This window comes from Tauraco erythrolophus, chromosome 15 (assembly GCF_009769465.1).
Source record: "Tauraco erythrolophus isolate bTauEry1 chromosome 15, bTauEry1.pri, whole genome shotgun sequence".
In the NCBI taxonomy this organism is placed as follows: Eukaryota; Metazoa; Chordata; class Aves; order Musophagiformes; family Musophagidae; genus Tauraco; species Tauraco erythrolophus.
Window position 1 is genome coordinate 23011449 of NC_141479.1, and position 17187 is coordinate 23028635.

Genomic DNA, 17187 nt, shown 5'->3' on the forward strand with positions numbered 1-17187 from the left:
TACAAGTGTGCAGTTTCTTGGCGTTTATTGATTTTTAAAGTGGCAAAAGGTCCTGGGAAGTGCAGAGAGAAGAGAGATGCCCGGAGCTGGGACTGGCTCTGGATCCCCTTCTTGAGATCCTGCTTTCTCTGCCACACGCTAAGCCTCTCCTGCTCCGAAGTCCAGAGGCCGGGCCTGAGCAGCAGCGCCTGTGAGCGCCTGAGCAGCAGCCGCGCCACACATCCCTTAAGGCCGGTTTGGTTTCCCCTGCTCGGATGGAAAACGAGCCGGAGTCGTTCTCTGGGTATTGCTGCTGGCGCACGGCCTTGCCCTCCACAGGGCTGGTCTCAGGACAGTCTCCCCACACGCTTTCGACATAAAACGCTCTGCTTCGCGCCCGCTGACTGTTAAAGGTGCGGAGCTGCGCCTCCGATGCCAGGGACGCGTGACGCTGTCCCTGGACTCCCCAGCGAACACTTACAAGGAGCGCAGGAGACCGGCGGGCTGCGAGCGCCCCGCGGCTGAGCCCTCCTCGGGGGCGGCGGGCGCGCAGCCTGCGCGCTCCCGCGGCCGAACGCCCCGCGCCGGCGGCGCGACTCGCCCGGCCTCGCCGCGGGACCGCCCCGCGCGTGACGTCATCACTGACTGCCACGGTGCAGGCGGCTCGCTCCTCCGAGGACCGGCATCGTGGGCGCTTCCGCCAAGAAAAGTAGTGCGAGCGGCCCTTTCCGCCGGGCCGCAGCACGCGCCGCGCCGTGCCCGTGCTGTCCTCGCCGGGGCCGCCGCGTCCGTGCCCCGCGCCCGCGGGCGGCAGAGGCCCGGAGGCCGAGAGCAGCGTGCCGACGCGCGGATCCCTCCGCCTGCCGTAGCAGTGCTGCGGCCGCGCCGCCGCCATTTTGAATGCCTGGCTGCTGCCGCTTCCTCCGCTGCAGGGACCGGCCCGGTGAGTGGGGCCGCGGCGCCCGCCGTCCCAGCCCGCCTCCGCGCTGGGCGCTCGCCGCTCGCTCCGCTCCCCTCCCCTCCCCTCCCCGCGCCGCTGGCCACGTCGAGTCTCCGCTGGTGCGGCCCCGACCGCCCGGGCCCCTGCGTGTCTTCGCTGCCTCGGCCCGCCGCCGAGCTCCGTGGCCGGGCTGCGGCCCCGCGGGAGCGCCGCTGGCCTTTCTGCCGCCGGCGGCTGCCCGGTGCCCTCCCGCGGCTTCTGCCGGCGCGGCTTGTGCCGGGCCGCCTGCCTGCGCTGGCCGCCTGTGGTCGCCGGCCGCGGCCTGCGGCTCCGTGCCCCCGCTGGGCGGCCCGGGCCCGCTCGGACCCTGCCCCGCGCCTGTGCGCGGGACCGCTGCCTCCCGGGGCACGGGGCAGCGCTTCTCACGCGCGCCGGCCTTTTCCTGCCGGGAAGGCGTTGCTGGCAGAATCCCCTCTGCCCCTCGCAGCCCGCTGCCGTGACTCGGGCGATCCCGCACAGCCTTTTCGCAGCGGGAAGCGCCGGCTCGCACAAGTTGTGTCGGGACAAACGCCGCGGGACTCTCCGCTGGAGCCTGTGGCGTCTGAGAGGCAGCGCGGGCGTCGCGCCCGCCGTTGCCGGCGTCGCGCTGCTGGTGCTGCGCGGCAGCCCGGAGCCTCGCGGTACCGGCTGTTCGCCTGTGGCTGCATGGGCTTGTGATTCCTGGCCAAAGGCATCTGCAACAAACTGCCAGCGCGGGTTGTGGCAGGGGTAGGCTGCCGGTTTGGAATCAGTTCGTAAAGGCAGTTTCGAGTCCCTTCTTCAAGGTTGGTCAAGCTCTCTCTCTTCTCTCACGAGCTATAAGACAAAAAAGTGTTTTTTTTTCTATAGTAGGCACTGTTAAAGTTGTCAGGTAGAACAGTTGTGTGTTTTATTCCATTGTAAATGATGCTTAAAGATGGTTAGTGATGTGTTTTAGTTCTGATGCTTGAAACGTTAATAGAACAGTACGGGATCCCAGTGGAACACCTCCGGAAGGGTGACATGTCACATGCACGACTGGAGGTGTGTTTGGCCCATACTGGCTTAAACAAAGTAAAATACATGTATTTTCTCCTGCATAGTACCCCTAATGTCTTACATTTAAAATGGCATAGATTTTTGTGTTGCTAAACTTGCTCTTTTTCCTCTTCCACTTCTATGTGATAGTGCACAGCTGGTTTTTTACATAGCTGTTCTCCGTCCCTTTCTCCCACCGTCTCTAAACTACACTTGTTATTTTTTCGTTATTTTGTTTGCATGTCCCATTCTATTGCCAAATTTTTTCTTTTGCCTACTCATCTGCACTCTGGTATTTGGCATAGGATTTGAAAACTTTACTAGGTGCCTGAGAGCTCGATCAAGGCAGGAGCTTTTGAGTTTCTTCTTAGGGGTTCAGCGTGAACTCCTTGATTCTTCCAAGGTGGGACGAGGGGAAGGTATTTGAATTCCTTTGAGTTGAGAAGCGGAAAGTAAGTCTGGAGGAATTGTTTTCGGAAGGGATATCCAGCTTTTTTGTCTCCACTGTGTAAGAACTTTCAGATTTCCTTCTTTAATAAAAAAGCATTCTCTTCCTTTTTGTTTTTTTTGAGGGGGGGACACTATTTTTTTTTTTGTTCCTGTGACTGCTGATCTGATTTTTTTCCTAAAAGTGGTGTGACAGGAATGAAGGGTTCCTGCAGTACCTTTATTGCAGTGTCCTAGTGTAAGAGTAAAGGATAAAAAAATATTCCGATTCTTAATAGCTCCTTTGCATACAGAGTTTTTCACTGGCATCATTGTAAACTAAAATGAGATGAGTAAGTTCGTCAGGCAATAGTGTCAAAAGGTTGTGAAGAGCAGCAAAGGAACTGAAGCTGTCTGCTCTTAGCTGTGCAGGCAGACTGCACTGGTTAATGCAGTTCAGATTTGGAAGGTTGCCTTTCAAAGTGTAAGGGCTCTTAAAAATCTTAACTACTTCTGGAGTTAATGGCACTCATTCAGTAAAGCTTCTTGTGCCTCTCCAGTGTGAATATTTGTTTTTATTTTGAGTTGGCAGTGTATACGACTTCAGGAGATGGGTGGTTTGATTTATTTGTATTTTTTAATAACAGGCCAAACTCTTCTGACTGAAAGTGATGTTAATTTATTTTAAATGATACTCATCTGTTCTCTGAGGAAACGATTCTAGTCTGCCTTGTAGCAGTATTACTCCATTGGATGGGAGTTTTGAAGAGTTAATAAGTGAATATGTGATGAGGACGTAACTCGAAAAAACAGAGTTACAGCAGCGTGAGTATAAGTGACGCTGCTAATATCACGAGTAGTAGCATTACCCTTCACCAGCTATTTGGCAGAGATGCTATAGGTAAAATCTAAGATTAGAACTTCCTAGGGCATAGCTGAAGCTACCTGGTATATTGTAAAGTTTATATTAATGAGTGTAAAAGTGTGGTGTCTCATCTTTTATCTAACATTAACCAAGGTAAAGAAGGGTGGGTTTTTTGGTCACAAAGTAGCAGCTTTTTTTTTTTTCCTAATTTTAACTGCAGGAAAGTGCACAGGAAGTAAAATAACCAGATTACTTTACAGATCAAAATAGTTAGGAAACTAGAAGCAGGTGAGAAATACAAAGGTAATGTAGGTCAGCAGTGATTGAAGTATGGAAATAGAAGCCAGAAGTCTGGAATTCTGATCTTGTCTGTCACACCGAGCAGCTATGTAGGTGTGCTCACTCTTCCAGTGCTTCATTCGTTAGCTTCTAAAAAAACGGAAATACTTCTTGTCTTCTCTGGCAGATGGTTTAATACTTGTTGGGATTGAGAGCTCAGTGTGCCTGCGGAAGCTGGTTCAGGGGTTGTTTGGTGTGATGTGCGGGTACCACTGTGCCGGAACGGGCACCTCCTGGGAAGCGCTCACCTGCTCTCCCGAGTTGTCGTTGGGCCGCAGCCAGCGGGCCGAGGGCAGGAGAGGCCGGGCCGCGTTCGCCCCGCCGGGCCGCGTTCGCCCCGTTCGCCCCGCCGGGCCCCGTTCGCCCCGTTCGCCCCGCCGGGCCGCGTTCGCCCCGCCGCCTGCGCACGCCCAAGGGCCCGCAGAAGAACCGTGTAACGTCCTCGGGCACTGTCCGTGCCTCTGCACGGCGTGGTGCCTTCCCTCTAGAACACTTGGTTTTGAGTGACCGGGAACGGGACCATCGCGTCTGCTGAGACTTTTTTAGCTCTGGTTTTGGGGCTTTTTTTCCCTTACTTGATCTCTTTTTTTTTTTTTTTTTCTTTTTTTCCCCTCATGCTGTCTTAGGGTATAATGCAAATTGTAATGCTGATGTCTTTTATGATCATGCTGTATTTTGAAGCCCTCTGCTGCCTTAATTTCTTTTTGATTTTTCTGATGGTACTTTCTACTTTCTAGTTCTCTGTTGTATTAAATAGCTTTTTCTCAAGAGATTGTTTTTCCCTTTGGAATGTTGTATGGTTGGTTGCTTTTTCTCTCAACTCTTTCATGTTCCCTTTACCCTTCTTTGCCCTTCTTGATGATAAAGGTGCTCCTTGATTAGGTGTTTACTGTTTTCTGTATAAATATTGATAATACTAAACCGTATGTCAATATCTTTGCTTTTGTTCACAGTCTGTTTGCAGTGTTTATTTCTGTTTTTATTGCCAATATGTCTTTTTTTTTCTAAGTATCTGATAGAAGTGTGAAGCCCACTGATAGCAGTATTGAGTTGAGGCCATCAGTGTTTTGTAGTTGACCATCGCAGTTATGTCTCGACTACATGAAAGGAATATCTTCAGTGTTTGTGTGCAGGAGGCTCGATTCAGTTCTACTGAAGCAGGTAGGGGAGTTCTGTTACTGGTTACAGCTGGGAGTTGGGCCAGGCTTTAAGTATGCAACTTCCCAAAAGCTGTTTTTCCTTGAGGAATGTGATTATGCATGTATGCATTCAAGTGGAGCAACTGAAGTTGTGTGTTTCAGATATGTTTGAAAATGTGTGCTTCTCCAGTCTTGGGTTGATTTCTAGGATGAACCAAGTTCAGGAAATACTGTTTACAGGAAAAGCTATGACTGGGTATGTATCTTATTTGAATTGAAAATTCAGGCAATTTCCCCAAACAATAAAGCTCTTCTGTGAATAATTCCTTGAGCTTTCATGGGTTTTATGTCTTAATATTTCCAGAATTCAAGGCTAAATAATAACGGAATTTTAAAATGTGTCTGATAATTTGTCTTAAACAAGTTGTTAAGCTACTCTTTTTTTTTTAATTTCGTTAGTGTATTGAAAGCATGGTTTTTTGTTTTTTTTTTTTTTTTTTTTGAGACATAAGCTAATGTTTCTGAATAGTTTCTAGAGGGAAGGATCTCACCTCAATTACACGTTTAAGGATAGTAACTCCTTTTGTCTTTGCGCTGCAATTCCCAATAGAGGAATAGTTTGGCTGAAGTACGTGAGCATTTTACATGTGGGTTTTGGTAATACTAGGTGCTTCTTGTAAATGTAAAAGGTTATCCTGTTTAAATAGGTTTGTATTCTAAGATACGCTTATAGTAAGGTTCTACACTTAATTTTTTTTTGAAACATGATAAGCTTAACTAGTAAAAGACTAAAAGGGGAGAAAACAACGATTTAGAAGCATGATTTAGATGAACATGAAATGTTTTTAATACATTACAATTTTTGTTTTCTTAATTTTTTTCACTTTTGGATAGTTTACTAGGAATGAGTTGCGTAAAGAAAGCAATCCTTTTTTTATTGATTCAAGGGAGGAATTTGTGAATAGAAGAGGGAGGAGAATCACTTGAGTCAACACTTTTCATGCAATCCAGAGACTAGGAAAAAAGCTGGAATTCTTTTTCTGAAGAAACTTAGACACCAGCCACCTGTACCATTGGAACTAATTCGAGTTAGGTATCTAACTCTTTCAGAAGCTTTGATCTTGATAGTAGGTTCCTCTAACGAGCAAGGCCTTCAAAATGAGAAGGGGGAAACACACTTGATGAGGTGGAAGAATTCTGCATTCAATCCTGCCAAATATTGTAAATATTAGCTGGTGGGTTCTTTTCAGGTATTCGGGGATCATCCCTGATTTCTAGAGCTTGTGGTTAGCAAAGAAATGGTGGAGGAAAACTGCTACTGGAAACAAAATGAGGAAAGAGGTAACTACTTTTAAAAATTGCCTTGTCTTTGATATTACTGTGCAAAGAATAAAACCATATGTGTGTACTGGTGAAAAATGTGAACTAATCCTGAAGAACCAGACCTGCTGCTTTGAAGGAAGTTCTAAGCAGCATTTAGCTAGCTAAAGTTAAACCTCTGGTCTGCTAGTACTAGGTGATGTGGTGGTTCTCGCTCCGTTCATAAATTTGCGCAATAAAACGCGTTTCTGTAATATAGAGAAGTTGGTAAAATTTAATTTTTCATGGCAGCTTGCTATTAGATAGCTTTGTAGTTATCACCTGAAGCTGCCTTTTCTTAATCTTTCACATAATTCATAGTACGAATTTCAAGATTCTTTGTCATTTCAGGACGAATTATATAGTCAAAATTAGCTGATCACTTAAGTGTTTTAATTCTTCTGAGCTGTAAATAATTTAATCCTGTTTATATTTTACTTCTGTAATTCTTTAGTATTCTTTCTGTTTTAACTCGTGATTCTGCTTATCGATGTGTAGCCTAATTCCCTCCTTTAGTGAGGTCTGTGTGGTCATATATCAAGGCCCAATAAGATTTGGATACTGTAACTATTTGAGTGCCTTGACAGAGCCCTGCTATGGTTATGCTGCATGTTGTCCATCCTTTGTTTATGTGATTGGGAAAATCATAAATACTTGCCAATAAATTATCTTTTAGGGCTTGCTGGAGCCCTTTTCCATTCTTTGTGCCTCTTAGTGTGCCACAGCTTCCTAGAGTGCTAGCTCTGTGTCCATGGAGGGCACGAAACCCTAACAATAATTAAGTTATGGCCTGCCTCTGGATAGGAATCATCCAGATGAGCATGGACTGTCCAGGAAGTGGTGTGGATGATTTATTGGGTCATCTTTCTGAGTGTGAAAATATATGGATCTCAGAAAGCAAAAGGAATTTTCTTGGGGATGAGCATGGAACTGAGATTCTGAATGACTTTATCAAGTCTTGTGATACCTGCACAAAACCTGGATTGTTTGCTCAGACGGCTTGGATTTAGGATGGTTAGTTTTCCTGACCCCTACACAAACTACGGATCTTTGCTGGATGACCAAGGGCATATGCTGCTCATCTTAGACCTCTGGGAGAGGTTAACAGGCAGAGTATGAAAAGTAACTGCTCAGGCATCTCCAGCTCTTTTGTTCAGATGTTTGAGCTGCACATGCAGCTATGGGTTTTTTAGTTAAGTGGTAGCATCTGCCCCACCGATCCCTACTGGCTTGGCTTCTCCCAGTTTTGTAGTTACTTACTCAGCAGACCTTGTGTTAGTACCATCTCGATGATTGTCAGCTGATATAGTCAGTGGTCTAAGAGCTGCAATTAAAGTTTTTGTGTGCAACACACAGCTCTTCAGGTGTATGTATTCTGCAGATGCCTCTAGTAGGAGCAGTAAGAAGCCATTCTGTGGGTTGTAGCAAAACTGACCGTATTTGTTTCACCTTGCTGCTGCTTGGGCTAATGCTGCAGGAAGAGAGGCATTTAAGCTGTTTGCCTGCAGAATCCCAGGGCAGTCAGTATTCTGTGCAGTATAGGTGGGAACTGGGGCAATGAGGTGGTCTAGGAGGATTGATTTGCTGGTTGTGCGGAAGTCATGTCCGGCTATGTCTTTTAAATGTGACAAAGTGTCTGAGAGATCCAGTAAAAAGGAAGAACTGCTTAATATTTGAAGATTTTTTTGCATTATGTTCCTAAGTGAACTTCTTGATCTGTTTTCCTGTCTTTGTTCTTCTTCTCAGTTGGTGTTTGTAATTCGTTTGCTCAGTACCTCAGCATGGGTGAGAGGCTTTTTTTTTTTAAATGTTCTGATGACACCTAAAGACTGTGCCTGGATAGGCTGTCTTGTTGCCCAGTATAGGAGGAATATGATACATAGCAGAGACATACACTGGAAGTCTGGCTCATAATAATTGAGTAAAGAAAACAAATTCATAGCAGGAAAAAAAAAATCCACATTATTTACATCAATACTTTATTTGGAAAAACTTACTAGGGTTCTCATGTTGAAGTCTGTGAGGAATGCTCTAAAAATGAAATGTCCCAATAAGAACTCTTGGAACAAATAGGTAAATTAGGAATAAATTGCCAAGAGAAAGAGTAGTTCACCAGTATCTCTGAAGGAACTCAAAATTATTCAACTTGTGAATCTGATACATCATTATCTTAATTAACGCTTTACGTACAGTAAGAGTAGGTCATAGTTTGTATGATGACACTTTCTTAAAAGGGCTCCAGGAGAGGACCCAGAAACTGCATAGTTCTTGACAAGTTCTTACTGAATGGATACAGGTCATCTGAGTGATAAAATTGTTAGATTTTTCAGAAATCTTGTCACAGCCTCTAACCAAAGGTTTTTATTGCATTACAGTGCAGTTTTTCAAGGGAGATCTTATTGTGAATCAGTAACTAGCTAAGGAAGAAAGGAGAGTGACCATACAGTGATAGAAAATTAATCTGCTTTCGTAATGGAAAGAGGTTATGGAGAGGTGCTCTGTGAAACTCTGCCTTGAAGTGTGTTCATAAAGTGATCTGGAGAAGAGGAGTGAATGGTGAGGTGACAATTTCATCCTGAATCTGTGGAAGGATTTTGTGATGCTAAAGAAGTATGCAGTAAGATGGTAAATCTAGTTCATTGTCAGTAAATGCAAAGCAATGCCTACGCTGAAGAGAAATTACTGTAAAGATAAATACACAGTGAAAGGCTCTAAATGAGTGTTCGCTCAAGTCAGAGATCTTGGAGTTATCTGTAGGATCTTTATAAAAAATGTTAGCTCAACAGTAGCCAAACAGGCAAAGTGAGTTTACACGTTTTTTACTTTCTAAGTGCAAAGAATAGAAAAAATCTACAGAAACTCATGGTGCACCCCCGTTGCTTGAATACTTTTTATAGGTCTACTTTTTATTTTAGGAAGAAAAAAAAAGGAAATTCTGAGAAGTAGAGAGCAGTATGAAGGAGTTGTGCGATGTCTCCATACAGGAAGAGATTAGAGTAGGACCCCAGTGCCTAGAAAGAGAGGTGGCTGAGAGGTAGGTACGGTGAAAGGCTGTGCAACCATCAGTGACGTAAAATTAACTAATAGGTGATGAGTACTTGCTTTCTCAGTGTAAGAATTTCATTTAGTATCCCTTACTTGGTCAGACAGCACGTTTAAAGCAAAGGGTAATTTTTCATGGAATTTACAGTTAAACTCTGCAAATTATTAGTATGGATATGAATGGGAGAACGGTTGGATGCTTTCAAAAAACGGTAGATAAATCCATAGATCCATAGTGAGGTGCTACGCAGAAAGATACTGTCTGTGGTTCAGGAAGTCTTGTGAGTTGCAGCAAACTTTGGAAGCAGGGAAGGTATGGAGGAGATGTACTTTTTGTTACTTCCTCTCTACACCCACTCCTTTCCATCCTGAGACAGGATACTGGGGTGGATCAACCTTATGCCTTACCTGGCGTGGCTGCTGTCGTCCTCTGCAATTTCCCCTTTATGCCCTGTAGTGCATCAACATAGGGCAACAGATATTTGATCATGCAGTCTGTTAGTGAGAAAGCTCTCACCATATTATTTAAATTATTTGAGTGCATACATATTCTGTCACCTGAACAGTTGTGCTTAACAGAAAATCATCAGGAATCACCCAATTTAAAAAATTGCATTTTTTAAAAAGCCAAATGATTTAGTATGGATTAAAAAAAAATAAATGCTGAGTATGGAGTTGCAGCACACGGACAGAAGTTTTGCATGTTGGAAAATAAATCATAGCTTTGCCTTTTGCCCTTCATGTTGTCCTTCATCAGAGCAGTTCTGAATTGTTCTAGCCTTATCAGGCAGGAAGCATGTGTGAGGTACAGTTGCTCTTAGGAAGTAGTTCATGTTGGAATTTGTCTGTAGTAAGTGCCTGTTAGTGTGTTACACAGCTAGATGAAAGCAAGCGGAGCCTCATAATTTGGGTATCATCTGATTATGAGTCTTATTCTTTAATTCTTTGCTTTCAGAAATGCAGATTTCTGCTTGTTTTCCTGTGTTTGTGATGTGAGGAGGAAAAATAATCTGTACAGTGTGGCTTGCTGATTATTTATGCAAGGGTATTTGTAAATACCAACTATTTATTTTGTTCAGTGGCTGGACGATGTTAGGGTGAAATCATATTACACTTTCAATGTTTGTTTTCATTTTACCCACCTTCTTGGGGAGGTAGGAAGTCCTGCCCAAACAGTGGTAAAGGATGTGAAATAAACGTTCGGGAAAAGCTGCGCTTAGAACCTGTGGTAACTTTGTTCAGTGCTGTGTTCCTTGACTAAAACTGTTTAGGCAGTCTGCCCTTTTACTTTCTGTTGTCCAAGGCCAAAGTTAACGTGCTGAAGCCCTCTGGGAGCGTATGTTCGGAATGCTCTGGTCCCATGGCGAGGAAAGCAGTGCGATTGTACAAGTCACAGGCTGAAGGTACTGGTGTTGAGCAGTGCACAAACCCTTTGAATACAGAGTAGGGGCAAAAGGACTGGTGATATCAAAGCAAGTTGCTGCCAGACTTCAGTTTGTCTGCAGACTATGTATTAGCATTTCACAAAGGTTTCAAATAAAAAAGTCAGTCATGGTTTTAACTTATAATAGCTACTGCCTATCTTCTCAGGAACATTCAAGTTTCAGACGAACTTAACTGGGGTGCAAAACTGTAGCATAAGTGTGGTTTACTGCTGGAGGGAACACTTCTTCTCTTTCCCAGCCCATCTTGGGTCTCCCAAAGCCGTATGTTCTTGCTGCTGTCTTTGTGTCTGCACGAGCCAAACTGGTGTGTCTGAAGACCACTGTTCTTAGGAGGAAAGTAGCAAGCTGGTTTTCAGATGTACAGGTTGCCTCACTTGGTGCGTTGTCCCAGGGATGCCAGTGTCAGCACGACGGAAGGACTGGAACCACCTCTTTCATTGGGAGCCTGCGTACAGGTCATCTTGGTGAGGATTATTGCCGATAGACTGCAGAGGAATATTCCTGCAGTAGCGCTTTTATTTTTTTAACTTCTTTCTAATTTTCCAACAAGAGCATGACTTATCAAAATCAGTTTAGAACCATCTGATATATGTGTGTAGGAGATGAGTCCAGGCTTAAAAATTAGGGACTTGAAGCAGACTGTTGCCACCCAGGAAAGAGATTTTTTTTTTGTTGTTTATGATACTGTTACGTGAAAAACACAGGTTGAGCACTCTAGCAATCAGAACCCTGAACCAAGTGTTACCAATTATTAGGAAAATAAGAGCAAGCAAAATAGGAAACATTTTATACAAATAAATCACTGGCACATCTGCCTCTGAAATGCCACATGCAGCGTTTTGCTTCTCCTCTCTCCCTTTACAAAGGATGCAGGAGAACTGTAGAATGCTCAGGCAAGGCAACAAAGATCATCCATCAGGGAAGTGCTTGGATGTGAGGCTGCGTTTTGCAGACTGTGGAGGATGAAGGAGGGATAACAATAGAAGTGTGTAGAATTGGAAGCATCAATGGAAACCAGCGGTTGGAAATTCAGAACAAAAGAAGTAACTGGGTCTCCATCTGTCATACATTGAAGCTATGGAACTCGTGTGTCCTGCAGAATACTGACTCTAGAAGTTGTCCAGGGTTCCACATAAAACCAGAGTGTGTTTTATTTCTGGCTTTGGAAGTTTTTGGGCCACAAATTGTTGAAGACTGCAAGACAATTCTGAGGAACCGTTGCTACATGCTTTCCTGTTCTTACGCTCTTACCTAGGCATCTGCCGTTGTCAGAGATGGGGTGCAGAACAGGATAGAGCTTTGATCAGACCTGGTGTGGCCTTTTCTGGTCTGCTTTCTGCCTTCTTTCACTGCCCATTTAGGACAGAGAAGGATTGGCAGATCCTGCTTTTCCTGTTAAATTGGAGACTACTATAGAAGTGAGGTATTAACTTGAATTAATTAAGAATAGCTGTTGTACGAGATTGAGACCACTTCCAGTATGGCAGATTCAGAATAGAAACATGAGCTTAAGCAGATGATGTTTCAAGGACTCATGGAATTTGAGGGGGTTGTGTCCTACCTTATTGCAGAATAAATTCCTAGGTAGGCAAGCCTTGTGCCTTAAGTTTTATTCAGTTTCAGCTCTGAAGGCAGGCTCTAAGGATAGGCTTACGCAAACAAGTTTTTGGAAGATGTAGTAGGATGTAATTAGCAGCAAGTTCAAAAGTCTCCAGTGATAGCACACAGTTAATCTGTGTTTGTCCCTTTCACTAGGGGTAAATTGACACAGAATAAAGCAACACAACCAGACAGCACCTAGGAAACAACTAGTACGTGCTATCTTGGAACTCTGGCTTGCAATGATTAACTCTTGCCCAGTTACCTTAATTTTATATGTCATTTAAATCCATCCTGAAATATGAGGGAGTCTGCATGGTTTGACTGAAGAGACTTAGTGCAATGTATGAATTCAGGAGACCCGATTTATAATCCAGACCTATAGAGCTGCATTCAACTGTCTTGCTGTGAGGCCACCTTTACTCATTGTACGTTCATCTCTCTGCTTTTCTGTAGCAAACAAGTCCCCTGCTGTCCCAGCCTGTCTGTTCTGTGGTGTCATGCACGCCAGTTAGTCCAGCATCTGAATGTACCTCTTTTTCTGATACAACGGTGCTTAAATTGTATGACACACCATTTTGGAAGGACGGTGACCCAGACAATCTGTAGCAGACTGCCATGGCAGCTTTTTACAAGTTGGTGTGACGTTATTTGTTATCAGAATGACTTAGTTGTGTTTGCAGTCTAGGGTGGATGAAAGAAGACTGTGGAGATGCTTCCATAGTCTGATCTCCTAGAAAGTCAAAAGTCTGCTTTGCTGACCATGAACTAAAAAGTTCAACTGTTGAACATAATTCTAAAGTTCTGCTTTTGTTTGAGAGCCGTTTTCCTCTTGAGGGATACTTGGAAGTCTGAATTGCTCTCTTGGTCAGACAGCTCCATCAGTATTCCATCTGGTGAAGTGAAACTACTTGGAGTTCGTGTAGAATATGCTGTTCTTGTGCACTCTTTTCATACCAGTGCCACCAGCCAGTAATGTAACAGGTTTATTTGGTTTAGAAAGGATTATTCTGTTTGGTGAGTAATAAAGAGACGATGTCAACTTGATTTATTTATTTTTAAGAGAAGATCTCTGAAATATCCACACACCTAGGATTGCTCTTCCGTCTGCTTTTTCTGCTGACTTCCACGCCTCTAAGAAGGAAGCGTATGTGGCACAAGTGTTTGGGATTTTTGAAGCATGGCTATCTGAAACACTTGTATGAAATCTTGTGCAAGTTATTAAGCAGCATTGCTTTTTATAAAGGATTTCTGTCCTAAGTTGTTGTGATTTTGGGATCAACACTCTTTAGAGCCTGACTTTTCTGGAGAGATGCAAATACAACAGCATACCTTGCAGAGTTCCATTTCTGCCTGTTTCAGGTGGGGAGTCGTGTTATGTTCACCTGACAGCTAGCTCAAAGCATAGCAATTCCTGTTTCTAATGTTCTGGAAAAGCAAATGAGGTACAATGAATTCCTCTCTTTTTCAAGTTTACTTTTAACCATGCTATTGAAGCAGTCTACATTTTTTAAATTCTTCTGCTCATATAATCGTAGGGTAAGAAAGGAAAAAAAAAAAGGCGAACGTATGAGATCATAATGAGGCCTTTAGGTACAGTACAAGGTTTACAGATCTCTCTCTTCTCCCAGAGGATGCCAGCCCCCATCAGACTGCGGGAGTTGATCCGGACCATCCGGACAGCAAGAACCCAGGCAGAAGAGCGTGAGATGATCCAGAAGGAATGTGCTGCTATCCGGTCATCTTTCCGAGAGGAAGATAACACATACCGATGCAGAAATGTGGCGAAGCTGCTGTATATGCACATGCTGGGATACCCTGCACATTTTGGACAGGTAGGTCAGAGATCAGTGCTTGCTGTGCTGTGTGCATACGCCAGTCTGCTTTGTGTGGTTTGGGCACATTGACTTGTGTGGAGCATTCCTAGCTGCAGCTTTACTGTCTACTCTTTGAAATGGTGCAAGGTTTGTCTTCATATGTGTTCTGAACCTACTGTAGTTAGTTTTGACTTTTTTAGTGAGATCTGCTGTTTGGAGACTTAAATATTTTGTTAGGAAACTTAGGTTTAGTCTGTTTTTGCCAGACTCTCTGCTCCTCATCACCCGGGTTTCTGCAGAGCAGTATTTCTTAAACTGCAGTCCAGTACATATGGATATTTCTAGATGAATTCAAAACAGCACTTTGGAGTTCTGCCTCTGCTGGAAAATAGCAGATGCTTCAAAGGAGGTTCTATATCCTTTTCCTTCTAAAGCAATCTATTCTAGACAGATAGGAGCGGTCTGTTCCCAGCAATAAGAAATCAGTGTTCCTTATCCCCATCTTAGTGAGGTGACTTGGAGAATGCTGGTATGAGTTTTCCCTCTCTTGTCTTATTTTTGACACGCTATTTTAGGCACAGGTAGATTGTGGAAAAGGGAAACAGGAAGATGTGAGTTCTTCATCTGCAAGGTGTTCTTCAGATAGAGCATTGCGTAGTCTTTGGGGCATAGTCTGTTTTGCTTAAAAGTCAGTAAGAGTCCCATTAGTAGTAATTTAACCTAGGCCTTCTACAAAACCAAATAAAAAGTCAGTCGCATTGTTATATCCCTTAAAGTAGCTTCATGTATTGGGATTCTATCCATTCATGATTGTGTTTACCAGTCCTGAGATGACTTAGTGAAACAGTAAACTCAAACCACTGAAATCAGGTTCCGAATAGTCTTAGTGTTAGAGAGTGACTCTAGGCTGTGCTATTGCATATGAAGTGCATCATCTTCTACATCATTGCATTCTTCTCACAGTATTATGAGTTGTTGCACAAGAGCAAGTGAATTTCTGTATTCTGTTCTTAGTGCTTCGCTTAGCCAGACTCCCTGGTCCGAGAGAGAAACTTCCTGTTGCAAAAATTAGGGCTAAGTATCTAAGAGCTGCAAGAAGAATGAAAAGTGTTACAGATAGGTCAAAAGCAGAAATTCCCAGATGACGCCTATGTTAGGAACATGTTTAAATTTTATTGGGATTATTTTTATCTTGTTACTCAAGTATTTAATCCCATATATGGAAGATTAGACTAGATATCTAATAATTTTTCAGTTTCTGCTTAGGTCAGTAATGGTAAACTACCTCTTCACTCTCAGTGGTGCTGACCATTTTGGGAACAGAGTACTTTATCCAATGGCCTTGGTTCTTGTGTGGTTTATCAGCTGCACTTTCAGGAAGGTGTGGGGTCCAAGGCTGAGAAGGGATTTTAGCAAGCATTCTCCAAGTAAGTAGCTTACAGACCATTGCATGTCTTGAACGCTTACAACTGGAAGGATATAGTTTGCGCAAGGTGAGGACCTGTCGAAGACCCGTGCTGTTCCCACAGTGGAGTCTTGTACCAGCCTTGTAGATAGGAAACTTCTGAGAGTGACAGGATAAATATGCAGGAAATAGGTTTTGGTGAAAAACAGGAGAGCCATGGGCTACATTAGGCGGTCTCTCTTAAAGGTGTAAGCAGACATCTGATTTGAGCTAACAGTGTGGATGAGGTAACCAATAATAAAGAGAATTTTGAGAAGTTGTCAGAAGTAGTGAATGGATGATCTACTTCTTTCCAAACCAGGGATCTTCAACTTTGACCCAGGATATCTTGTACAGAAATACAAACACGAGCACCGTATTTAGCCAGTGCATGCTGAGATGCACTGGATGGCAAGCTGACTCTTCAGTGTGTGCAAAGGCCATTTGTGCAATTTTAAAAGGTATTGGGCAGCCTGGACGAATGTTCAAATAACTTTTTTATTTTTGTCATTATTTCCACTTGCAAAAAAATTCCAGATGGAAAAGTGGCTATGTTAGTAAAAACTTTCTTAAGTTGTAGTCTGGCTATATACCTGCATCATATCTGGCTTTACTAATGTATCTGTTGCAGTACTGATGTAGCAGATTTTAGTTGTTCCTTTGAATGAAGTGGACATCATGGTATCAAGATCTCTTCCTCTAATTAGACCTCCTAAGAGCTTCAGCTCATTATGTTTCTCAGTATTGTTGTGCCCAAAGCTAGTTTGCATATATTTGTATACAAGTGAAACAAGAACTCATCAGCCTTTCACAGAGTAAATTTCAATAATCTTTCAAATTCAAAAGTACTAGAAATATGTTTCACAGTATCTGTTGCAGTCATTAGTTTCCTTCTGCTTTTTCTTAGTCGTTTGTCTTCTGCCTTTGTTGGCTCTTACGCTGTAGCTTAGATGTCATCAATTCTGCATTGCATTTTTGCAGAGGGTTGTATAAGAAAGCGTCTTGTAAACCTGGAGAAGAAAGTTGGTTCAGAGATGCATTATTCTCTTACTGAAAGCACTGGAAAGATAAGAGGTCGATATCTGGTGTTCTGTACCTTATCCCTGGTTGATGTTGTGCATTTGTGCCAGTTCAGTTCTCCTTGTGGATGACTGAACAATAAGATCAGAGGTGTTTCTTTATTCTAGATTTTCAACCCCTTTGAACCTAGCAAACTGAACTCACTTTCCGTCAAGCTTTTTCTTACCAGTTTGTCACCCTGCACTAGCTGGCTGTTGGTACGTGACAGCTTCTCACGTAGTTGAGCTGTCTGTGCTGGCACTATGCGGTTGTGAGAACTTATCAGTGGTAGGTCATAGCACTTAATTCCTCTGGCATGTCAACTTTAATGTTCTTATCAACAACCTGTACAGCGTTACCCTCTTGATGTGTGTGATTCTTGCATCTCACCTGTATCTGTTCCCCTGTTAACTTCCCTGTAGCTAGGGACCATGAAAAACTTCATGAAATCCTGTATTTTTCCTGTGCGTGCCCCCCTTTACTTCCTTTAAAATGTATCTGTTGCAAGCTTTGTCTGACCTCTCCTTACATCCATTGTGTATGCTTACTTACTGCCTCGCCTGATTCGTAAAGACTTACGGGATGTGTTTGTGAGGAATAGGTCTCTTACCTCTTTTGAGAAGCCATTTCTTCTACTGTCTGCCTGGAAAGTAGAGGTTGATTATACTCGATTAGTTA

General features: G+C 43.6%; 1 protein-coding gene across 1 annotated transcript in view; it reads left to right on the forward strand.

Annotated features, from left to right (window-relative positions):
- The first annotated feature begins 875 nt into the window (after positions 1–875).
- AP1G1 (adaptor related protein complex 1 subunit gamma 1) overlaps positions 876–17187 on the forward strand; it is a 47611-nt gene continuing 31299 nt past the window's right edge. The window contains 2 exon segments of the mRNA XM_086620692.1: positions 876–922; positions 13821–14024. Of these exon segments, the coding sequence (XP_086476818.1) occupies positions 13824–14024 (201 nt within the window). The 5' untranslated portion in view covers positions 876–922; positions 13821–13823.